Below are 26,085 nucleotides of genomic sequence, written 5' to 3' on the forward strand. Positions count from 1 at the left end.
TGAGTGTCTGGGATTTTATAGGCATGCACTATCATGCCCAGCTAATTTTTTTGTAATTTTAGTAGAGACAAGGTTTCACCACGTTAGCCAGGCTGGTCTCGAACTCCTGACCTCAAGTGATTACGTCCATGTTGGCCTTCCAAAGTGCTGAGATTACCTGCGTGAGCCACCACGCCCAGCCAATGCCATACACTTTCAAATGACCAGATATTGCAAGGACTCACACACTATTGTGAGAACAGTACCAAGGGGATGGTGCTAAACCATTCATGAGAAACCCACCCCATGATCCAATTTTCTCCCACCTCCAACACTGGGGATTGTAATTTGACATGAGATTTGGGCAGGGACACATATCCAAACTGTATCAGAGACTTCCTCTGGATTAGGCTTTGGCTTAAGGGGGTGTTGTGGCAGGTTTGATCTTTTACCCAGACCACTAAAACTTTCTTTACATCAGCAATAAAGCTATTTCACTTTCTTATTATTCTTGTCTTCACTAAAGTAGCAATATTAATTTCCTTCTAGAACTTTTCCTTTGCAGTGACAACTTAACTAACAGTTTGACATGAGATTTCAGCTATTTTGGCTTTCGATATGCCCTCCGCACTAAGCTTGATTATTTCTAGCTTTTGATTTAAAAGGGAGAGACATGTGACTCTTCCTTTCCCTTGAACACTCAGAGGCCATTAAAAAGTTATTAATTGAACTGATTGCAATACTGTTGTGCCTCAGAAAATAGGGAGGCCCAAGGAGAAGAAAAGACATGGGGAATAGCTGGTCAGTGTAGCAGTCAGAACACACACAACATTTATGGATTATGTTCACTGTCTTATATAGGTCTGGTTGGTGGCACTCCAAAACAGTTACAATAGTAACCTCAAAGATCACTGATCACAGATCATCTTAAAAGATATAATGATAATGAAAAACTATGAAATATTACAATGATCATAATGTGACTCAGAAACATGAAGTGGACATGTGTTTTTGGAAGAATGGCGCTGATAGTATTGCAAAAGGCAGGGTTGCCATGAAACTTCAATTTGTAAAAAACGCAGTATCTGAAAAGTGCAATAAAGCAAAGAACAATACAATGAGACATGCCTGTATGTTTTATATCCTCCACTAAATGTTAAGCTCCTTTATGGCGCAGCTATGGCCTCATGCATCTTAAAATCCCTTACCGTACCTTCTGAATGTGCCACACATATTAAAGACACAACAGACCTTTGCTGAAATTAGAAAGATTATTACAATAAAAACACTTGTTACTGAACAATTACACATTGTGTCAGGCTCTATTTTAAGTCTTCATGTCATTCGCCTTTACTAACAAAAACCTCATAAAGGTCGGACTATCATTATCTCAAATTTATTGATAAGGTCACTGAACCTAAGATAAGTAACTTGCCCAAGATCATACGACTAATGATTGGTGAAGCCAGATTTTCTTTTTTTTTTTTTTTGAGATGGAGTCTCGCTCTGTCACCCAGCCTGGAGTGCAGTGGCGCAATCTCGGCTCACTGCAAGCTCCACCTCCGGGGTTCACACCATTCTCCTGCCTCAGCCTCCCGAATAGCTGGGACTACAGGAGCCCGCCACCACACCTGGCTAATTTTTTGTATTTTTAGTAGAGACGGGGTGGTGAAGCCAGATTTTAAGCACAGACCTATTGTTCTACAGATATCAGATATCAGGATCTGTAGTATAATGTCTTATCAGTTAGAAAAAAATGCTTACTTTAAACAAGATCATGTCTTTTGCAGAACATGGATGAAGCTGGAGGTCATTATCCTTAGCAAACTATGCAGGAACAGAAAACCAAATACCTGTGGTGCATGCACGTTGTCCGAGCTACTCGAGACTGTACGTGTTCTCACTTATAAGTGGGAGCTAAATGATAAGAATTCATGAACACGAAGAGGGGAACAACAGACACTGGGCCTACTTGAGGGAGGAGGGTTGGAGGAGGGATAGGAGCAGAAAAAATAACTATTGGGTACTAGGCTTACTACCTGGCTGATGAAATTCTGTAAAACAAACCCTAGTGACACTAGTTTACTTATATAACACATGTACCTCCAAACATAAAAGTTAAAAAAAATAAATCTCTAAAGCACACAAAAAATGCTTACTTTAAAATAAAAATATTGCTATCATGTTAAATGAAATAAAAGGAAGCAGCATGTACCTGAATTCTTATGTGTTTTAGAAGCTGGAATGGACAGATTTCACATTTCCCATGACTACTTTTCTTATTCTAAACTCTGAGAGGGTAGTCTTTGTGCATTGGTCAAATTTATATAGCGACTGAAATTTTTAAATTCATATTTCATAATAAAATTCTTCTCTATATCTTATTTCACTGGTAATACTTGAAGATTTAAAACATAAAATAATAAAATGTATTAAATATGTTTGTCTTTCCTAAAACTAGGACTTTAACATCTATGCAAATCTCTCATGCTTTTATAATATTTCATAAATAATTTAAAGAATGAGTAGGTTGTTAATATTGGCTTGTGAAGTAACTAATTTCTACATGTTATGTAGTTTAAAATTTTTTTTACTATACTTTATATCCTAGGAAAAAGCCAAGATTAATAGTTAATATTTTTGGTGGAAAAACAAACTTAATTATAAATTTTTTGAAAATTAAGGAGTTTAGACTCAAAAAATGTTAGCAAGAATATATATTGCACATATTTGTGCAATATACAAGTCATCTGACATTTCTGGGTAGGAAATAACTTTTGGTAGGAGAGTATTAAAGCATAATTAAGTAAAACCCTTTAAGTATATTAATTTACAATTTTATCATTTATGAAGGAGGTCTTTGAGTCATATGTTCTACCTAATTCTGAGCATTTTAAAATCAGTAGAAAGTGAACACATTTTAACATTTTCTAAGGAATTTAAAACAACTGCATAATGTTTTACATAATACACTACACTGATTTATAAGTATCCAAAACAAGACTTAGTGCTATTTGAATCAGTACTGATTCCAGCCACTGTCCTTACAAATGCTGGCTTGTGAAAGTACTCAGTGGCATCCTGAATTAGGATCGCTTTATTTTTTCTGACGAGGAAACTGATATCATGGGGGGAATATAAACTTGTCCAAGGTCACCTGCTAAGACGTGATGGTGTTAAGATAAAAGTCCAGATCATTTTGTTTGCCAGGTCTAAGTGTTTCTACCCCACCAAGCCACCACCTGAGGCACTTGTCACAATGTAAGGTTGTGAGAACAATATGCTTGTGAAATGGGAGAGTAATAATCAGTACGTGGACCAATTAGCTGTTATGACCTTGGTAAAATCACTTGAGTAACTCAGGTCCAGTTGTCTCTTCTGAAAATAAAAAAAGCAGACCAAATGATTTTTAAGATCCATTGAGATGTAACGTGTCTATGATCCAAGAATATATTCTGACACAAAAAATTCTTTATATGAGTGACATGATAAACACAATGTTGTCTATATTGTTGCCATTGTGTTAAGGACTTGTACCACTTTGAGTGCAAACAAGTTTTTCAACCTTCTAAGTTCAGGGATTGTGCTTTTACTTGAAGATAGGCTAGGAGGGCATCATTGGAAGGAACATTTGCATGTATTTGGGAACACGCCCAGCACTTGGCTGTATAGTTTCCCTTGGGGGAATTCAGTAGACACAGCATAAAACTGATCTTTAAAGTTCTAAAAGCTTTTTATAGAACTGGCTTCCTAGTTCTTTAAAGCCTTTTGACTTTTGTTTGGCTCAGGGAATTACAAGATGATTAGGAAATTCTTTTTGTATCTCCCATCATAAAACAGGCTCTATGTATCTTAACATGTTATAGAACAGGAATGTGACTGATTTGGCAGGCATTAAGCCTCTTACCCTAATCTGGTGATCTTGCAAAATAGAAATCTTCCCATTGTAGAGGTAATAATATTGAGCCCAGAAGATTTACTACTTTCTCCAGGAGAAGAAAACTGCAGCTAGAGAACAGATCAACTTAAAGCCTGGTAATACTTTACTCAAAGCACGGTAATGTTTTTGTGTGTGTGTAAAATCTCTAAAATGATAGTACAGCCAAGGCGGTATCTGTTTCCAGTAATTTTACCATAGTTGAAGATGGGAAGGACCTATAAATTTCTAATATTAATTTATTAGTTTATCTTATAGAGATACAACTATGTATTTTTTATTTAAAAAAAAACATTAAAATTCAACTATTATACATATACTATGTTCCCTGTAGAAAAATGAGAAAATACAAATACATTGACATTTATATATAAATCAACCATAAGATGTATGACTTCTTCAATAAATGAGCAAATATACAGGACCTACCCCATTTAAAAATGTGTACAGTTAGAATTCACACTTCCAAGGCTCTCAATTATCTATAACCATTTTTTATGATTGGAAGAAGTACCAGGTAGAGATAGAACAGCAGAACCATAACAGAGATTAGAATGAGCAGCTGAAGTAGCCAAGATCAGAAGTGATTAGGAAGTCACAATTCTACCAACCTTGGAAAAGATATGCAAAGAAATAGGCAGGAGATGGTGTAGCTTTGTCCCCTTAAAAGCACTGGTGTTGTTCAGTTTTGTAGTACTTCCAGTGACCATGTAATGAACATTGACTGTGCACCAGTATGGTCTAGGCACTGGATTACAATAATAAACAACAAAAAACCCATAATTATTTTTAAAAGTTTATATTCCACTTTTACAGACATTTGTAAATATTCTATGTTATTTTAGGTAGTGGTAATTTTTATGGAGAAAACTACGATGCCTCCCAGCTTGTCTGGGACAGTTTGGATTTGTGCCTGTTTTCCTGCTGTGATGATTAAGATTGCCTCTTTTTACTCTCAAAAATGTCCTAGTTTTGGTGACCCTCTCTGTAAAAGAAATTTCAAAACAATGATAATATAAAAATATGTATGGGAGGGGTTCTTTTGGACTGGATGGTCAGGAAATGTCTCACTAGGTGATATCTGAGCTGAGAATTAAAGTAATCACATAGCTCTTAAGGGTGAGTTTGAATCTGAGAGGGGAAAACTATGTAGTCAAACAAAGATGTAGTTTAGATTCTGACAAATCTGGTTTTATACCTTAGCCCCAGCACACCCTAGGTTTGGTACTTTGGGCTAGGCTTCCTGTGAGATACTCAATAGTATACCTTAAGTCTAATAATGTGATTCAGAAAAGAACACATTAAATTATATGGGCAAAGAAACTTATATTTATTTATGATATCCTCTCACAATACCATAAAGAAATAATCTATATTTTAAAGCAACTACTGTGCAATACACACTGTGTTTGGGTACAGCTGGATAATTAAGTATTACCGGTTGAGTATCCCTAATCCAAAAATATGAAATCCAAACTGCTCCAAAATCTGACCCTTTCTGAATGCTCAATGGACACTCAAAGAAAATGCTCAGTGGAGCACTTTGGATTTCAGATTTTCAAATTAGGAATGCTGAACCAGTATATATTCTGCAAATATTCCAAAATCCAGAAGAGTCCAAAAACCAAAACACTGCTGGTCCAAGCATTTCAATGATGAGATACTGAACCAGGTTTTCTGTCTTTTAGAAGATTCTGATCTACCTGAGATACAATTTGAACACCTGAATCTGTTCAATATACAGGGTTGACTAGTAATTAAATGCTGAACAATATGGGACAGACAACTTGTACTATCAGAGCTCAAAAAGAAAATAAACCAATATATATTACAGAATGAAGCAGGGTTCCAAGGAAAGAAAATAAGATCTGAACAGGTGTTTAATTGATAAAATGCAATATTTCCTACCTGACTACTCAAAAAGCCATGGAAATATTGCTCCAGACAGACAACAGGACCCTCTGTTGGGCTTGGCCGGTAGTTTCTGCAGCAATCTGGTTGTGTGGACAATTTAGCTTTTTAGCAAAACTCCCTGTTCCTACAAATAATCCCACTAATCCTCTCTCTCCCCAGCTGCTTCCTCACCCTTCCTGCTTGGCTCCCCTCTCATAAGCCTCTTTCTAATTTTTTCAGAGGAACATATTTTACAGTCTCGTTGCTTCACCTACCTTGCCCATTATTCTTGCCTAAAATTGTCCTTGACTGAAATAGCAAGAGATAGTTTTCCTCTGCTTTTTGAAATCTTAGCATATGTTGGTTGGTTGAGTTAACTGCTTCATATTTATTTGCTGTACTGGCAGGTTGACACAGGGCAATTGGGAATCATGAAGAAATAGCTCAGCAGAACCACGAGACTCAGCTCTTAACAAGCACTTAATAAATGTTGGTTGAATGAATAAATGGCTATTATAGTTATTGAAAACTAATAAAATTAAAGGCAAGCGAGTTTAAAAATCGCAGTCATTTATATAGGTTGCTTTCTATTTATTCCTAATTACCAGGAAGCATAATAACGATTAGGTATTTCAATTATCTTTAGTGAAAATTTAATTTGAATAAAACTACTAGAACATCTTATAGATACCACATCAGTAATAGCGACAAATTTGTTAAATGTGTGCCAGCAACAGAAATAATTGTACAAAGATCCCCATTTTACAGATGTGATGACCTAGCTTAGAGGGGTCATCTAATTGGTCTTCCCAATTGTGGGGTTAGGAATAAAGCTGGAATTCCAACACAGCTCTATGCTATGCTGTTGCCTCTCAGAAGGATGGCTGGGGGTTGAGCAGAGAGAATAGCTCTCCTGGAACACATTTTCATAATACAAACTTTTTTCAGTTATGATGTAATATATTTATATTATTGTCATTAAGACTATGATGAAAAGACATTAGAGGAAGCAAAACAAAACCTGATAGTTTGGATATGAGATAAGTAAAGAAGGGTGTCAAATGATGAAACGCTTTTTATGATGATATATATAACGATGAAATGCTCCCTTACGCCAAACCTTGGCACAGTACTTCTATGCCCACCCTGGCCACTCATTCAGTCCTACTCTCATATTTGTTCTTCCTGAAGTTGGAAAATAATGATTCATTGGCCATCCTCAGACATTATTACATGTTGATCTACTGCAGGGTTTTATTCACCCTCCTTTAAAAACATAAAGTGAACATTAGCCCCAAATAAAGAACACCTTGAGACATCCTGATGTCACTGCTATATCTCTATTAGGAAGGAGAAATAAATAATGTTAAGCATAGAGCCATATTTTGCAGGGACTTGCTAAAAACTGATTTGTTGGCAAAACTAGTTTATATTGCAAATATACATATATTATATATATTTTATATATATTTATATATTATATATTTTATATATATTTATATATTATATATTTATATATTATATATTATATATTTGTATATTATATAATATATAATATATTTATGTATATATTATATATTATATATATTTTATATATATTATATATTATATATCTATATATTATATATTTATATATTATATATCTATATATTATATATATTTATATATTACATATATCTATATATTATATATATTTATATATTATATATCTATATATTATATATATCTATATATTATATATATATCTATATATTATATATATCTATATATTCTATATATTTATATATTTTATATATATACACATACATAAATGTACACATCAATGATGATCTCTGTCATGGTCAGTTGGACTTTTCTTCCACAGTTAAGGGAAGCTCCTCAGATCTTACCTTCCCAAGCCCACAAATGTATCCCAATACTGGAAAAACAGTGTTGGAGAGAAAATAAACTTCATCCAAGAAAAGCCATTGATATGGTTTGGATGTTTTGTCCCCTCCAAATCTCATGTTGAAATGTGATCCCCAGTGTTGGAGGTGGTGGCTGGAGGGAGGTGTTTGGATCATGGGGCTAGATCCCTCATGAATGGCTTGGTGCCCTCCCCAATGTAATGAGTTGCTGATAGATCTGATTGTTAAAAAGAATCTGGGACTTCCCTTCCTCTTGCTTCCTCTCCCACCATGTGACACATCTGCTGGCCTTTCACTTTCCACCATGATTATAAGCTTCCTGAGGCCTCACCAGAAGCCAAGAAGATACTGGTGCAATACTTGTACAGCCTGCAGAACCGTACGCCAGGTAAATATTTTTTCTTTATAAATTACCCAGCCTCAGGTATTCCTTTATAGCAATGCAAAACAGAGTAACACAGCTATCAATGTGCCTAACAAACACAAACCATAGCCGTATCTCACTGAGCTGTAATAACATCTTTCCATAATAGCAAACATCACATTATTTTCAAATAGCATTTAATTTAGCTGATTATAATGACATTCTCTCAGAACACAGAGTCAATTTGTTTGAACGTATAGGTTTACTTTACTTCTGGAATGTAAAAAAACATACAGAGAAATATTTGAGAGAAGTTTTACTGTCAAAGTAAAAGATAAACAATGATAGCGAGCTATGTGGTAGAATGATAGGAACCTCTGCATGACCCAGAGATATGATTAGCTTGCTCATGCCACTTTCAATACCTTTTGAGGGGAAGCAACATGACCACTGTGAGTAATTTTAAATAAAAAAGCCCAGTCAGTGGTAATACCAGTGGTGAGTGAATATAAAATAATCAATACTGCTATGAACATATTTCTCCTGCTTAGAGTAGCTTCCCTGCAGGTTCCTAGGATGGGGTCAGACAATGGAAGCAGTAGGAGAAACTCTGAAAGTAGGAGGAAAATGAGACCAGCATTTTTTTCTTCCCTGAGCTTTCTTCCTATCAGACCTCTGTGGGTAGGCTATATTCCTGTACTCAAGGCCACCACTCTGTCTGGAAGCTTTCTGGACACAGTTTTCCTCCCCAGGCTCTGGAAATGGTTCCTATCTCTTGCCTCTTCAATAGTTTACTGTTACCAGCTGGAGCATACACATTACCCCTTATTGCTCTAAATACAGAGTCACTTTATCAAATTCTTTTCTGGAGTGTAAGATCTCGTTCCTGCCAGAAACAGAAATGATACAGATCACAATCAATGTATAATATCCTCAGTAGTCTTTGTCTTGTACTGTGAAACTTAAACACTTCTTTAAGTACTTAAAGGAGACACTGATGTGTAAGTGCTGAAGTTTCTGGTAAGAAAGCTCTGATTACCTTTAGCAAGAGCGGCAAATGCAGCTTTTTTTTTTTTTTTTTTTTTTCTTGAGACAGTCTCATCCTGTTGCCCAGGCTGGAGTGCAATGGGTGCGATCTTGGCTCACTGCAACCTATGCCTCCAGAATTCAAGCGATTCTCCTGCTTCAGCCTCCTCAATAGCTGGGACTACAGGCGCCCGCCACCATGCGCAGCTAATTTTTTGTGTCTTTAGTTGAGACAGGGTTTCACCATATTGGTCAGGCTGGCCTCAAACTCCTGACCTGGTGATCCAACCCCCTCAGCCTTCCAAAGTGCTGGGATTACGGGCGTGAGCCACTGCGCCTGGCCAAATGCAGCTCTTTCTATGAATATAAGCTCCTCCCTTTAGACCACGTGCAACATGTTGATTAATTGAGCCAACTGGTCAACAAGTGAGTTTTAAGAGTTTACCACGTCTAAGACTATGAGATCAGACCACTTACTACTTTAAAGTTATGACAATGATAAAAACAGTCTTCTTTGGGAAAGAAGAGGCTTTAACCCTGCAAGCTTACCTAATATGCTAATTATAGGAAAAAGAACATAATTTGCAATGTAATAAAACATTAACATGAAAATTACTTTCTGAAATTAAAGAAGGCAACCAGTAACCTGTATATATAAACGTTTTGTTTGTTTAAATCAGAGATCCTGTAATCAGATTTGACAGAAATGGCAGATTATAAGAAGATTAAGCAAGACCATGAATTCCCCACAAATGTCCCTTTAATCCTGATTAGAAAGTTAAACAGGACAAAATAATTATCCTGATAAACTTTAAAATGAAAACTCTGTTGGGAAAAGTAACATAGTGCCATAAATTCATTGGCAGTCAAGTGTAAACATCATTTTTCTTTGCTTTCTTTTTGCTTGAGAACAGGTTTCAATGGAAGAAAGAGCACAAGAAAACAGTGTAACATGGTGGTATTTTATATGCATTTGAATAATGCAAATTTTACATGATGCTATAAGAAATATAATCTTGTTTTATCAGCAAAATTTGAAAGAATGGATTAAAAAGTTGAAAAAAATAAATCAGGAATAGCATAATTTCAGAACAGGCAGGCTGAGAAAATATAAACTGTGTATTTGACTGCCACATGTCAGGGAAATAGAAAATCCTGTCTTTTTTTTTTTTTTTTTTGGCCAAGATTCAACTTGAATTTTGCTAGTGTTTATTTATGTGAGGTCTTTAGGGGCACATCCTTTGTGTGAGATGTGTCTGCCCTATGTGTAAATGTGGCTGGGCTGGGGGACGAGAGAGTACATAAGGGAGAGAGGCTGGAAATACGATTCTGTTCGATCATCTCCAGGGAGAAAGAAGAGAACAGAACGTGGAAGGGCACACAGCCAGAAACAAACTTTGTTAAGTCTCTGATTTTGCTTAGGATCACCTCTTACCTTCTCTTCAGACTTCAAAAATGTAGTATAAAAAAATATTTAAGGCTGGGCGTGGTGGCTCATGCCTATAATCCCAGCACTTTGGGAGGTCGAGGTGGGTGGATCACCTCAGGTCAGCAGTTCAAGACCAGCCTGGCCAACATGGCAAAACCTCTTCTCTAGCAAAAAATACAAAAATTAGCAGGGCTTGGTGGCGAGTGTCTGTAATCTCAGCTACTCGGGAGGCTGAGGCAGAGAGAATTGATTAAAACCCGGGAGGCGGAGTTTGCAATGAGCTGAGATCGCGCCACTGCACTCCAGCCTGGGTGATAGAGCGAGAATCCGTCTCAAAAAAAAAAAAAAAGTAAGTCTTTATATGACTAGCCTGTGGTGACTTGACCCACAATACCTTCAATGATGTCAAGTTTAAGGCCGGAAACCACTCAAAGAAAATTTGTGAAACAAATGTACAAATGTGCACCATCTATCCCTCTCATCCTTTAATCTAAAGCTCTCTACTTGATGGAATGATGAATTCTTACCTCTTGCTTTTAATAATATAATTTCACAAAATTTGAAATACTTTAACCCACTAGTTAAACAGCAATTCACTGTTTCACAGAATTTTTGGGTTTAAATTGCTTTTGCTTCCCTTAGGTGGAGAATTGAACTTGGATATGCCTATAACTTTCAGACCTGAAGCCTGAAACAGAGCTCCAGGCAATATTCACCTCACACATATATTTGGAGAATTCTTGCCAATAGAAAAATGTGTTCAGGTCTTGATTTTTACAGAAAACAATGTACAGAATATTGAAAAATGTCAAAACAACCTTCAAATAAGTACCCTAAAACATGACAATATTAAATTTCACACATAAAGAAGAAACAGTTCAAAACATGATATCTGCAATAACATTCCTCCTTCTCAATGGGGCAGCATTCATATGATAGGATGTTGTATGGGTTCCTGTCATACACAAATAGAAGTGTCGTATTCTTGGAGTAATCCTAAGACCTATCTCCATTTATTTAGGTGTACAAGAATATATTGGGTAGCATGAGCCCCATCTAGAATTGAATATGATATGGCATATCAAGAGGCAGATCTCAAACTGAGAAGAAAATAGTATAATTGATCCTACAATGAACTGAGGCCATTAACTTGTAATATTTGCATATGGATTTCTGTGATTTACTATACGTAACAAATAAACTTTTAAAATGCATGTTTTTATGATAAATACAGACATTATATATGTTTGTAAAATACATTCTTTGAGAAGTGATTTGCCATGATAAAAAATATGTAGGAAGTTTCAGGGAAAATAGATGTATCTTATTTTAGCTGGACAAATCTTTACTTTTGAATCTGTACTCTCTAAAAAAATAATTTTATTAATCAAATTAAATTTTTAATTTGTAAGCAATCCTAGGCATTGCCAAAACTTACATGAAAAGCTCTCACAAAAGGAAATTACTTTTCTCTAACTTGTAATAACACTAATAAGACAAATTGAAGGAAAGTTTGTATCCACAAAAATTTCTTTGAACTTCCAATGTTCTATATTTGTATAAATGGCCCATTTTTGTACCAAATGAGAAGCAGCTGCCAAATATAAAATTATATATTTAAGAATTAACTTGTTTTCAAATATAAAACAAAATCACTATTTCCTCAGATAACACGATTGATCAAAAAAAAAAAACAAAAATAAAGGTCTTGTTGGTAAAAAGAAAAAAAAAAAATCACCCAAGACATGTTCATGTTGTTTTAAATTTTTGATAACTACAAATATACATGCTGATTGTTCAGGATACAATTAGCAGCTGCCTGAATATCCAACCTTAAAGGAAATTTTTTGAGCTAGTTCAACTCTGTTTCCTACTTCTTCATTAATTACTAGCTAAGGGACTTGAAAGTGTTCTAATGAATTTTACATTAGACTCCGCAATATGAATGGTGTATATTATCACAGCATCTAGTAAATGCATACATTGGCTTTTCCAAGTAGCATTTTGAGTAGTTGTAAAGATTCTGGCTGGATATCACAAAATTTAGTATTAGAGACTGAGCCGAAAAGAATTTTTACAAGAAACAGGTTGCTGTAATCACATTTCTCAGGTCATAAATCTATGTTACTACTTTATGATAATCGTCGGTCCTTGTTCTCAAAGTTCAAAGATGCTGTGCTTCTTTTATTTTTCTCCTGTGGTTCAAAAAGAAGAAAGCAATCCCACTTACAGTGATTTCCAAATACGCACTGAATAAAGCTTAAAATATTACTGCTATACTAGCTTTCCATAATTTCCATATTATAAAGTACCATCCAGTGATAAAGTACCAACTACAGTGTTTTAGATTTAATACTTATTGTTTACAGCTTCACAACAACTTACCATTTTCGTAAAATTCCTTGAAATCAAAAGTTTAAGAAAACTATTCAACAAACAGTATGAGCTAGACAGGCAGAAAACTGCACCTAAATCCAGTCAGAAACAGAAAGAACCTTAGGATTGCCCTGTCAGAGAGGAAAGGACAGACAACCATGGAAACCTCATGGAAAGCTTTCTTTTATAAAATATTTTTCTAATTTCGTAGCAAGGTAAAAGATCACCTCTTGCTCATTTTCAAACGTGACATGATACCATAAATGGCACATCATCCTTACTTGAATGTTTAAAGCTAATATGCAGGTAATGTCAAAGTCATAGTGATGGGACTAACCATTTGTAATCTAAAGGTGAAGACTGCGTGAGAAACACCACAGAGCTCCGAGTTGGCAAAAGTCAGATACAGACTCTCAATGATTATTCCTTAAAGAATATCCAAAGTCACCATAATTCACATTACCTAAAGATTAAAATGCGGATATTAACAGGAAATTAACATTAGGATATTAACAATCCTCTTAATATCTATTAATATTTGATGATGCTGTCTAAAATCATTTGATTGTCAGTTACTCTCTTAAAATGGTTTTCCCTTATTACACTAACATAATCGTATATGCAGTTTAGTTAATTATCGTCAAGACTTTACTTTCTTAGGTAAAATGTTGCTCAAATTCATCTCTCAGCTTTATATCAGCACAAGATCACCTCTTGCTCATTGTCAAATGTGACACGATATCATAAATGGCACATCATCCTTGCATCATCCTTACTTACTTACAGTGTGTGACTTTCTTTACTCTTTTTTTCTCTTTATTTAGATTAAAGAAAACAGGTATAGGTCAGTATTTGAAAAATAAGGCTCACAACAGTTCTTTATGACCAGAATCAAAGTGTGTGTTCTATTAACCAAGATTTGTCTCTCAGAAGTTTGGTGATCTGTTAAAAAATATATATTATCAGTGTCAAGTATTTTAGTCCCACTTGTCACTAACTTAATGACAGCATTGCCTAGGGATTTCATGGGCAACAAAACTGTTGGTTTAGCCTCATTATTTTGGAACATATTAAAAATATTTTCTTGCTATCAACACTTAGATTTAAATAGAGTTTCTATTTCAATCGTGCCAATTTTTAAACATTGAAATCCACTGCAATGAAACAAATCTCAAACCTCACATGGACATTTTACTCTTCGGCTGTTTTCATATTTTGCTCACATTTTGCAAGGAACTCAGAGATCCAAAAGAAATATCCTTAACTCTTTCACGGCCAAGCCCTATGATCAAACACACAGGAAATAATCTATGGATTATAATAATCAAAGAGTTCTAGAGAATTTCTAAATATCTGCAGGAAGAAAATCTGTGTGCTTTTTCAGTAAACTGCAGCAATCAGGAAAGAAGAGAAAAATCCCTTGCACAATCATGTATTAAAAAAAAAAAATCTTTCTACTCTGCAGATACTGTTTCCTGAAATTTACCAACAACACTGCCTTGAAGAGATAAAAAAAAAAAAAAATATATCCGTAGAATTTAGTTCTACCCCCAAAAGAGCTGCACTGCATACATTTTTAGAAACATAAATCTCAGCAAATACAGTTGCATTTTATTGACAACATTAAAAATAATCATAACAAAGAAATAGTGAGCTTTCCCTGTTCCATTTCAACTTCATTGCCATGCTCTACTAGCCTCTATTAAAAAAAAAAAAAAAAGTCATTACCTGTATGAAGAGAACCTGTTAATAGTCTGAGAAGGTACTGGGCAAATTTCAATATTTCACGTTTACACCGCTTTCTACAGCCACTCATCTTAAGCAACAAGGTATTCCTCTGAGGACAGCCAGAAGTCTTTGCCAATAATAATAATAAAAAAAAGACAGTCTCTGAGGAGAAACTTCTGTCTCAGTTTATGCACAGGCTGCCTTACAACTCCTGTGGAATTAGCTGTTAACGCCTCAATCAGAAATTCCTTTAAAATGCTAGAGAAGCCAGATACAGCTACAACAGTAACAGGGAGGTGAGAAAACACAGCTTCTCAGTGTGGTGACCAAGTTCTTCTGTGGCAACAGATAGGCTGCCGGTTCACACTTGTAGTAACCCAGCTCTGGTTCTGCTCGGCATCCCCTCTCCAGAAGCAGTTGCAACCTCACAGACCATTCAGAGGGAGGCGGGGCCTGCGATGCCAGCTCATCAGTGAATCAGCATGTAAGCAGGTGAGAAGACAGATGACAGGTCACTGGGTCTGAAACCCTTCGGATACCAATAAAGGGAACCTGCGAGTGCACTCCAGCCTGCTAGGGAGGAATCTCAGGGCCCGAGGCTGCACAAAATGAATGATTCCCAAAAAAAGGAGGTGGGGAGAGGGAAGCATGCTGCTCAAGGTCAGACATCAGACAACTCCCTGACACACTGTTAATCAGATTCAGGAAGGCTACATGGGGGAAAGGCTCATTTGAGAAGCTGACCCTGATTCTGAACAGACTTGACGATTTACCACCAAATGGGGACAATGCTATTTTGTCAGGGATAAATGTATTCTTCTTCATGGGCTGAGAGGTAGAAAACAAGCTGTTTCTTAAAACTGGCTACATTTTCTGCACAGCGCAGGCTCAGGTATTTGGAAATTAGGATACATAATTGTCTCCTTTAAAACACAGTAGCCTAGAAACCACAAATCTTAAGCCCTCTACTTTGCCTCCAGGCAACAGAGCTCCAAAACTAATTTGCTGCGTTGTCCAAAGAGAAAGAAGTGCCTCAGTTTCTTCATATTTCAAAAAGGCAAACACAACCATCTCCCTACCAATCAGCTTTTTTGCAATTTTCACAAAGTACTTTCCTTTTAAGACATTGGGATAGAGGCAGTTGCTGTGAAAGCCAGAAAACTACAGGATTGCCTTCTCTGAAAAAGTGGTTTTCCTGAATTCTTAAGTGCCATAGGCAGTTTTCAGGATTTGTCTACACTCTTAATTTATACTGCTAGAGTTTTTTTTTTTATTTTTGTTTGTTCTGTATAAATATAAATATTATATCTGTGAGATTTAGCACAGATGGGGCCATATTTTAAATACCTAGACAGGCCTTTTGGCTTCTTTTTCTGACAGTTGCAATAATTCTAGTTGAAACTGATAATTCCCAAAAGTATTACATATGAAATTATGTTCTTCTACACTAAAGAAAGAAGCACTCCTGGACTCATAGACTGAAACACATTGAATGGAAACTCACTCTCTTCTAGAACTCTTCCCCATTCCCACCAGTCTCAGGGATCTAACCATTCTAACCATTTAAATGGAATAACAAAGCATGCATTCTAGGAATTTTCAGAACTTTAACTGAAATTATTTAAGATATAAATAGACTCATACACAAAAATCAGCAACATGCTTTCTGAAGTTCTTTCTCCTACACATTTACCATGAGTGATGGCATCCCTAAGTTTGAAATAGGCAGAAGAAATACACAATTGTAGTTCAACACTTGGTTTAATTAGTTGAACACCCCATTTCCTTATCTACAAAAGTGGGAATAGAATGCATATTTTATTTACTTGTTGGAGAGTAAAATAAGATAGGGAATGGACAACCTTAAGCACAGCACTTTTATTCAGAGATATAGAAATTATATACTGAGCACCTATTATGTTACAGACATGGTTCTATGTGCTGGGAACACAGTGGTAACTGAGAAAGGCAAAGCCTCTGTTCTCATGCAGCTTACACCTAAACAAAGAAAACATCAAGTTATCAAATAATAAATAAGAACATACCCCATATAAGTAAGTGCTGTTGAACCAGGAGAGAACATTAAAACCAGCTGGCAGAATAGAAAGTGAGTAGGTTGAGAGGTCAGGAAAGAGATCTCTAAGAAAAGAAGTTAAGCAGGAGTTTAAATTACAAGAAGGAACTGACCGTGAGATGTTTAGGGTAAAGGGGACCTTGAGTGGAGGAAACAGCTTGTGCAAATACCCCAAGCTGGGAATGAGCCTGGCATCCTTAAGCAACAGAAAGAAGGGTGTGGCTGCTGAAACATGCTGAGCCAGGAGAGACTTCTGGGAGACATTTTCATGGATAAAGTCAGGGGCTACAGTATGTGAAGCCTTATAGCTGGGGTAAGGGATTTAGATTTCAGTCTCTTTGCCAGAAAGCCACTCTAGGGAATAGGGGACTTGTGTGATCTGCCTGCTATGTAAAGGATGAACTCCTAGGGAGCAAGAGTGGAAGAAGGAACACACGTGAGGGGGCATCACGGCGGTCCAGGTGAGAAACAATGGTGGCATGGGCAGGAGTGGAAATATAGGTAGTCAGTTTCTGGATATAATTGAAAACAGAATCAGTACAGTTTGGTACACTGAATAGGGACATGAGGGAAAGAAAAGAATTAAGAATGAACTAGTTTGGGACATGAATAACCGAATGGGTAAATTTAATGAGTTGCTGACATAGACATGCTATGGGATTGCTGGATCATATGATAATTCTGAGTTTTTTGAGATCCTCCATACTGTATTCTAAAATAGCTGTACTATTATAATTTACTTTCCCAATAACAGTATACCCGGGTTCCCTTTTCTCTGCACTCTTAGGATACTTGTTATCTTTTGTCTTTTGGCTAATAGCCATTCTAATAGATGTGCAGTGATAGATCATTGTGATTTTAGTTTGTATTTACCTGATGATTAGGGATGTTGAATGTTTCTTCAGGAACTTGTGGGTCATTTGTATGTCTTCTTTTGAGAAACGCCTGTTCAGGTCCTTTGCCCATTTTTTAAATGCATTATTTGTTTTCTTGCTATTGAGCTATTTGAGTTTCTTACATATTTTGGATATTACCCTTTATCAGATGTATGGTTTGCAAATATTTTCTGCCAACTGTGGGTTATCTCTTCACTGTGTTTTTGTTGTTGTTTTGTTTTTTGCTGTGCAGAAGCTTTTTAGTTTGCTGCAATTTCATTTCTCTATTTTTGCTTTTGTTGTCTGTGCTTTTGGGGTCATATATGATAAATCATTGTCCATACCAGTGTCCTGAAGCTTTTCCCCTATATTTCAGTAGTATCACAGTTCCAGGTTTTACATTTAAGTATTTAATCTATTTTGAGTTAATATTTTTGTATATGATGTGAGACAAAGGTCCAGTTTCATTCTTCTACATATGGTTATCTAGTTTTCCCAACACCTTTTATTGAAGACACTGTCCTTTCCCCATGGTGTGTTCTGGGCACCTTTGTCAAAACTACTTCTGGGGATATATATAAAAAATTAAATTAGTATGTCAAAAAGATATCTGCATTTCCATGTTCATTTCATCATGATTCATAATGGCCAAGATACGGAAGCAACCTAAGTGTTCATCAACAAATGAGTGAATAAAAAAATGTGGTATATATACACATTGAAATAATATTCAGCCTTATACAAATTAGGAAATTCTATCATTTGTGATAATATGGAAGAAACTCAAGGATGTTTTATGCTAAGTTAAATAAGCCAGGCGCAGAACAACGAATATTGTATGATCTCACTTATATGTGGAATCTAGAAAAGGTGAACTCATAGGAACAAAGAGTCGAACGGTATTTACCAGAGGACGAGAGGGAAGGGCTGATGGAAAAAGGAAAAACGTTGGTCAAAGGTTACAAAGTTTCAGCTAAACAGGAAGAATACATTTTATTGATCAATTGTACAACGCGATGACCACAGCTGCTAATAACGTATATTTCAAAATTGTGAAAAGATTAGATTTTAACCATTCTCACCACAGAAAGATAAGTAGGTGAGATAATCAAATGGTTAATCATCTTGATTTAATCTTTCTGCAATAACCATATATATCGAAACATCATATTGTACCCCATAAATATATGCCAAGTATTATTTGCCAGTTAAAAACTTAAAAATATAAATAAATACAAATTAATACCGTGTGTAGTCTTCTAGGGTTAAGAGAATCAAAAGATCTGCTTTAGATCTATTAGAATTTAGATATCTATAATGTACTAAAAAATTAAGATGGATGTTTTAATTCATTTAAAAATACATTTTTGTTGTTGTTTTATTTTTTTGAGATGGAGTCTCACTCTGTCACCCTGGCTGAGTGTAGGGGCATGATCTTGGCTCACTGCAACCTCTACCTCCTGGGTTCAAGCGATTCTCCTGCCTCAGCCTCCTGAGTAGCTGGCATTACAGGTGCCTGCCACCATGCCCAGATAATTTTTATATTTTTAATAGAGACAGGGTTTCACCATGTTGGCCAGGCTGGGCTCAAACTCCTGACCTCAGGTGATCTGCTCGCGTTGGCCTCCCAAAGTGCTGGGATTACAGGAGTGAGTCACCATGCCCAGCCTACTAAAACTACTTTTTAAAATGAGAGATAAAACTAGAAATCCTACAAATGTCAAAAGGATAATAGATATGTTGGTCAATGGAGGCTGCTACAACAAAATACCACAGTCTGGGTGGCTAAAACAACAGACATTAATTTCTCACAATTCTGAAGACTGAGAAGTCCAAGATCGAGGTGCCAGAATATTCTGATTTTGGTGAGCGCCCTCTTTCTACCTTGTAGAGTGCTGTCTTCTCTCTGCATCCTCACACGGAGGAGAAAGAGAGAGGTGGTATCTTCCTCCTCTTATAAGGACACTAATTCTATCCTGAGCACACTACCCTCATGACCTTATCAAAACCTAATGACCTCCAAATGTCACAACTCCAAATAAAACCACATTGAGAGGTTAGGACTTTACATATAAATTTGTGAGCAGGAAAAACAAATATTCATTCCATAAGAGAAGAATACTACAAACAACCCTACAACATTATTTTCGTGAATTAGATGAAATGGAAAAATTCCTTAAAAATTACAAACTAAAACAATTCACCAAAGATTAAATAGATAATTTGAATAGCTTTATACCTGTTAAGTAAGTAAATTTAATTTACAATTTATAAAATTTTCCATAAAAAAAACCTTCAGACCACATGGTTTCACTGGAGAATTCTATCAAACATCAAAAGAAGAATTAACACTAATTCTTCACAATCTCTTCCAGAAAATAGACAAGAGTTAATACTTCATAATTCATTTTATGAATACAGTATTGGCCTGACACAAAAACTAGAGAAAGACAATATCACAGAAAAGTAAAGTACAGACAAATATCTCTTACAAGTATGGACTCCAAAATCCTAAACAAACTATTATCAAAGAGAAATTAGCAATATATAAAAAGAAATATATATTATAATCAGGTAGAGTTCATTCTGGGGATGCAAGCCTGGTTCAGTATTAAAAAAATCAAAGTAGTACATCATATTATCAGGCCCCCACAAAAAAAATCACATGATTATATTCATTGATGCAAAAAAAGCATATGACAAAATTCAAAACTCATTCATGATTAAAAAAAAATCCAAGAAATAGGAATAGACAAACTGCTTTACTTTGATAAAGAACATCTACAAAAACCTACGAGTAACATTATGATTAATGGTGAAAGGCTGAATGTTTTCACCCAAAGATAAGGCTCAAGACAAAAAAGTGCTTCAACCAATGTTATTCAACATAGTGTTGGAAGTGCTAGCCAGTATAATGAGATAAGAAAAGAAACTTAAAGGCATACAGATTGTAAAGAAATAAATAAAATCTTTCCATTTGCTAAGATTATTTTCTATATACAAAACCGAAGGAATCTATAAAAATTAAAATTTCTTTTTTTTATTATACTTTAAGTTTTAGGGTGCATGTGCGCATGGATGAAGCTGGAAACCATCATTCTCAGCAAACTATCGCAAGGACAAAAAACCAAACACCACATGTTCTCACTCATAGGTGGAAAAATTAAAATTTCTAGTATAAATTAGGGTCTTCAGGAATGTCATAGGATACTAGCTAAATATTCAATTATACTACTTGAAAAAAATCTGTTGTACTAGCAATGAACATATGGGCACTAAAATTTAAAATACAATATCATTTACAATGACTCAAAAAATGAAATACTTTGGTGTGTGTCAAACAAAACATATACAAGACTTGTGTGCTAAAAATTACAAAAACTATGATAAAAAAATAAAAAGATGATTTAAATAAAACACAATAAAGATGTCAGTTCTTTACTGCAACTGCAAGCAAAATTACAACAAGACTTTTCGAATATAGACAAGATTTTTCAAAAATGTATATAGATGTACAAAGGAACTAGAATAGCCAGCACAACTTTGAAAAGTAAGTCTTGAAATCAGGTAGAATGATTTTGAGACTTATATGGCTGCAGTTCTCAAGTTTGTGAGGTATGGTTAGAACAACAGATGAGCACATGATTCAGTGGTACAGAGTAGAAAATGCAGAAACAGAGCCACACAATTATGCACACCTAATTTGGACAAAGATGCAAGAGCAGCTATTCAATAGATGAAAGACAGCCTTTCAACAGTGATGCTGGAGCAAACAGACATCCATAGGCAAGAACCCAACCTTGGAGAAGATCTCACACCTTGTATAAATACTAGCTCAAAATACATCACAGGCTTAAATGTAAAATGTAAAACTGTTAAAGTTTTAGAAAAAAAAAAAGAAGAAAATCTTCAGAATCTAGGGCTAGGCAGAGTCTTTAGCAATATTCATTGCTGGTAAAACAGATGTTTTCAATTAGTATATATTCCAAAAACATGAGCCATAAAAGGAGAAATTAATAAATTAGATGGCATCAAAGTTTAATACTTTCACTCATCAGAGACCCTGTCAAGACAATGAAGAGACAACATACAGAGTGAAAGTGAAATCTGCAAACCACTTATCTGACAAAGGATTTGCATCTAGAATATATAAAAACTTTGAATATTCAACAATAGAGAAGCACACAATCCAATTAGAACATGAGCAAAAAACATGGAGAGTCATTTCACCACAAAGGTAAAACAGAGGGCAAGTAAGCACATGAAAAGATATTTAATAGCATTAGTAATTATTGAAATGTAGACTAAAACTACAATGAGTTATTACTACACATCTATTAGAATGGCTAACATAAAATCAAAAATAGTGTCAAGACCAAATGTTGGCAAGGACACAGAAAAACTGGATCACTCATACATGGACAGTGAAAATGTAAAATGTTACCGTCACTCTGGCAAACAGTCTGGTGGTGTCTTAAAATTCTGAACATACATCATCTACAAAACCCAGCAATTGTACTCCCGAGCATTTATCCCAGAGAAATAAAAATTTATTTTCACACAAAAACCTGTACATGGATGCTTATAGCATTTTGACTTGTCATAGTCTTAACCTAGAAACAACCTAGATGCCCTTTAATGGGTGAATGGTTAAAGAAATTGTATATGTCCAAACCATGTGATACTAGACAGTAATAAAAAGGAATGAACTAGTGATAGACACAATTTGGATAGCTCTCAAGGGAATTACACAGAGTGAAAATGCAAGTCTCAAAAGATTACATACCACGATTCCATTCATATAACATTCTCAAAATGACAGAATTATAAAAGTGGAGAACAGCTTAGTGGGTGCCAGGGATTAAGCAAAGGGTGGGGGCAGAAAGAAGTGCATTCGCCATAAAAGTGCAACATGGCAGATCCTTGAGGTGATGGAAGTCTTCTGTGTCCTTATTGTATCAATGTTGATATCTGAGTTGTGATGTTTTATTATAGTTTTGTAAGATGTCACCACTGCAGAAAACTGAGTAAATTGTACACTGCATCTCTCTGTATTATTTGCTTATAATTCCATGCTAATCTACAATTATATGCAAATAAAAATTTAATGAAAAATTTAATAAATAAAATTTTAAAAATACCTTTTGAGCCCCTTCTATGCACTACTGTTTTAGGTGCTGAATATACACGAGTGAATCCAACAGACAAAATTGGTGTCTCATGGAGCTTATAATGGGGAACGGGGAAAGTAACAACAGAACAGGCAAAGGGACACTGAGCATGTCAAATGGAGGGAAGGGATGGCAGGGCATGTAAAGCAAGGTGATAACAAAAGTCCTCATGAGAAAGGGATGATGTTTGAGTAAAATTTGAAGGTGGTGTAAAAGAGACCCATGTAGATACCTGGAATGTGCACGTAAGTGCTTTCTCTGTATATGTAACTTTCTGTAGACCCTGGACAGTCAGCTAATATTCCACAAATCAATCTGTTTGAAAAACCTTCTCAAAATCAGCCCTCTGTAGAAGGTTCATTTTTCACATTGAAGCCTAGACCACCAGTATGATCAATATTTTCTCTAGGGAAAGTAATTACTAATCACCAATTGTGTTGGATGTGTGCAAGGATCCCACTGCCTGTATCTATGTGTTGTTGGGGAGTATGCAGGGAAAATAATGTTGTTTAATGCTATCCTTGGGAAAACACAAAACATAATTAGGAAGAGAACTACACAAATATCACAGAGTATTAGAAAACAAAAATGTTCTTTTAATGATCAGCTAATTTGGATTAGATATAACTACCACTAGCAGCAATATCAAGAATCAAGAGTTGCATGTTCAATAATAACAGATGTCTTTAATATTTCAGAGATGTTTGAGCAAAGCCACTGTCATTTACAAAGAAATATAAGTGAACAGCTCATAAGGGCTTAAAGGTTTTCTAGATGAAATCAGTTTTGGCTCATGGTAAGGGGACTACTAAAATTCCTAACAGTAAAGTTACAGAAAAATTTAGTTTAAATGCAAACCGGCTCATCATGTGATAAGAACAAAAGGTTCCTTGATGAGTGATGATTCCACAAGCAACTACTGGCCATGTGAAATAAGTTACAGAAGGACATAGAAGTGTAGGCTCATTTCAAGATATATTTCTCCTAATTGCATTTTGGAGGAAATGTTTTTCAGAGCAGCTCTTTTAGAGAAGGCCAAAGTCCAAATATGTGAAATCTTAAATGCACTTAGATGATACTCATTGCTTCTTAGAATGGAAAAATAAATGTGACTGATTGATTAAGGGAAGAAGGTTGGCTTCCCTTCAAGGAATGAGGAGTGTAGTGATTCCCAAGAAGACTCTTCTCACAATGGAGTTTGCTCGCAAAGACTGCTCCTCTCAAAACATCTTGGTGTATTCTCTATATCTCAGTGGGAACAGACATTGTTATGCCTTTCAAATTGTCACAAGTTGCAAAATTAAACATGTGCAGCATAAAAATAGCACACCATGGGGCGCAAAGAGAAGCAGAGCAGAGCCTTACGGCAAAGTCACAGGTTTTAAAAGTGGATCTTGATAAAATATCAGACTCGCTACTGTCCATTAGGGAGGAACTCCCCAGTGCCAGGTCCATTATTATTCCAGAAGCTGTTCCCCTACTTCAATGAGTAAAGAGCATGCCATGACACTACCAATGTTTGTATCGACTTTGGTTATAGCTCCGTGAATACAAGGCAAGTCAAAATCAACCCTACTGGCATAAGAAGTCCTCTTTTAGTATGGCTAGGTCTAAATCGACCACAAACCATACGATAAACATTTTAGGTAATGCCTAAATGATGCCATTGTTGAGGCTTTCTGCCATAGTCTAATGTCACACAATGAAGACTAAACCATTGATAGATATGAGGATTCTGTATCACCTTGGTATTGAGTGTGACAATGTGAACAAATATTTACATGTAAATAGAGTTACAGAAGTATCTACTAAATACAGATTATGAGCTTTAAAAAGTAAAACAAAACATCTTGGAGGGCCGAAGAAGTGAAATTTTTTCTAAAAGATGAGATTGAACTATTCTTTGGTTGCGGTTTTAAGGAAAGCCACTGTTTGTTATTCATGAGTGTTCAGAGGTAAGGAAAAGTGTTTATGACACACGTGTAGATTTTGGACAAATAGTCCATTGGAAATGTGCACCAGGTAGAGGTGAGGCTCCACTGATGAGACCCCACCCACCTAAAACTCTGTCTGAAGTCCTCATTATTGTTGTTACAGAAGATGGGAGCAGATGTGTTTAGCTGAGGGAGAGCCCTGAGAGTCAGAGACGGATGCTTACATCATACTTAAAAGAAAATAAAAATACACTGGAGACACGACTGGCATCATGGACTTGGAATTTGGATTCTGTGTCAGCATCCAGGACTTCAAAAAAGGAGTCAGTAGGGTTAGGGGAGCTGAGTTTCCAGTAATAGATTTATACCTAGATTATAAGAAAAAAGGATAAGACGTGTCCTCAAGCCCAATATTCCATAAAATTAGGCTGACATTATCCTGAAACACACACACACACACACACACACACACACACACACACACACGGATAATGTCAGCTAATATACATATACAAAATCAACTTATGAGAAATTATCTTTTTCCCACTCTTTGGTGGGCCATTTAGAATAAGGAACTGGGGTTCTAATTTCACACTGGAACATAATATCAAATTGTTTACCTTTACTCAGATGCATTCAGATGCCTTTTCTCAGCTATTAAACAGTCATGCAGTCTCCTGCCTGACAAAACACATGTAGTTACAGGAAGTATTAAAATAGTATCCTACAGTTATATAACCATTTTAAAGTGTTAATATATAAACTTTTTTTCTTTATTGAGATCCCTGGAGCTTATCCACTTAATTGTATTTACACTCCTACCCATTTTTTCTCAAAGTACGTTTGGCTTATTTGCATCAGAACCACCTGGAATGCCTGTTTAAAATGCAGAATTCTTGGGCCCCGCCTCCAATATATAGACAGAATTTCTGAGTATGGGGTGAAGAGTCTTACAGATTTGATATCTCCTGAGTTCTCAAAAACACAGACTTTTGATAATCAAAGCGACATAAGCCAAATACCATCTTGGAATGAGAAGTCAAAGAAAAGCCAAACAGCAAGCTGAAGATGACAAAATTATGGCTCTATAAAGTCCCAATAACCCACCAGATATTTCTGCCTAAAGCCACCTGCAGACCACTGAGAGGCTGGCATGTGGTCTTGGTAATGCATTCCCAGCCTTCCATTTCAAAACAAATCACAAGTGAGTCAAGGAAGCCTCATTTTCAGTTATATCAAAGGCAATCAATAGGCAGCTTTAAAACAACGAGGTTGCTCATTTGGCTTGAACAAAAGTCATCAACCGCAAGCAATCCTGTGGTGTCCATTGGAACCTAATGGACTCACACAGATTTGCAAAACTTTTTACAATAGTTTAGGTTGCCTTTTTAC

At 35.7% G+C, this 26,085-nt stretch overlaps 1 protein-coding gene and 1 long non-coding RNA gene across 6 annotated transcripts in view; one reads left to right on the top strand and one right to left on the bottom strand.

The window, feature by feature from the left end:
- Window positions 1–26,085, bottom strand: part of KCNIP4 (potassium voltage-gated channel interacting protein 4) — a 1,214,216-nt gene that overhangs the window by 940,203 nt on the left and 247,928 nt on the right. The window contains exon 1 of one of the 5 annotated variants that reach the window (XM_063619452.1): window positions 14,640–24,946. The exons of the other annotated variants lie outside the window; for them this stretch is intronic. Coding sequence (XP_063475522.1) covers window positions 14,640–14,727 — 88 coding nt within the window. The 5' untranslated portion in view covers window positions 14,728–24,946. Of the gene's footprint in view, window positions 1–14,639; window positions 24,947–26,085 lie in introns of those variants that run through there. 5 annotated transcript variants of the gene reach the window in all.
- Window positions 1–26,085, top strand: part of LOC134732726 (uncharacterized) — an 800,561-nt gene that overhangs the window by 604,745 nt on the left and 169,731 nt on the right. The window lies entirely within an intron of this gene.

The sequence above is a fragment of the Symphalangus syndactylus genome, chromosome 16 (genome assembly GCF_028878055.3).
Source record: "Symphalangus syndactylus isolate Jambi chromosome 16, NHGRI_mSymSyn1-v2.1_pri, whole genome shotgun sequence".
Taxonomy (NCBI): domain Eukaryota; kingdom Metazoa; phylum Chordata; class Mammalia; order Primates; family Hylobatidae; genus Symphalangus; species Symphalangus syndactylus.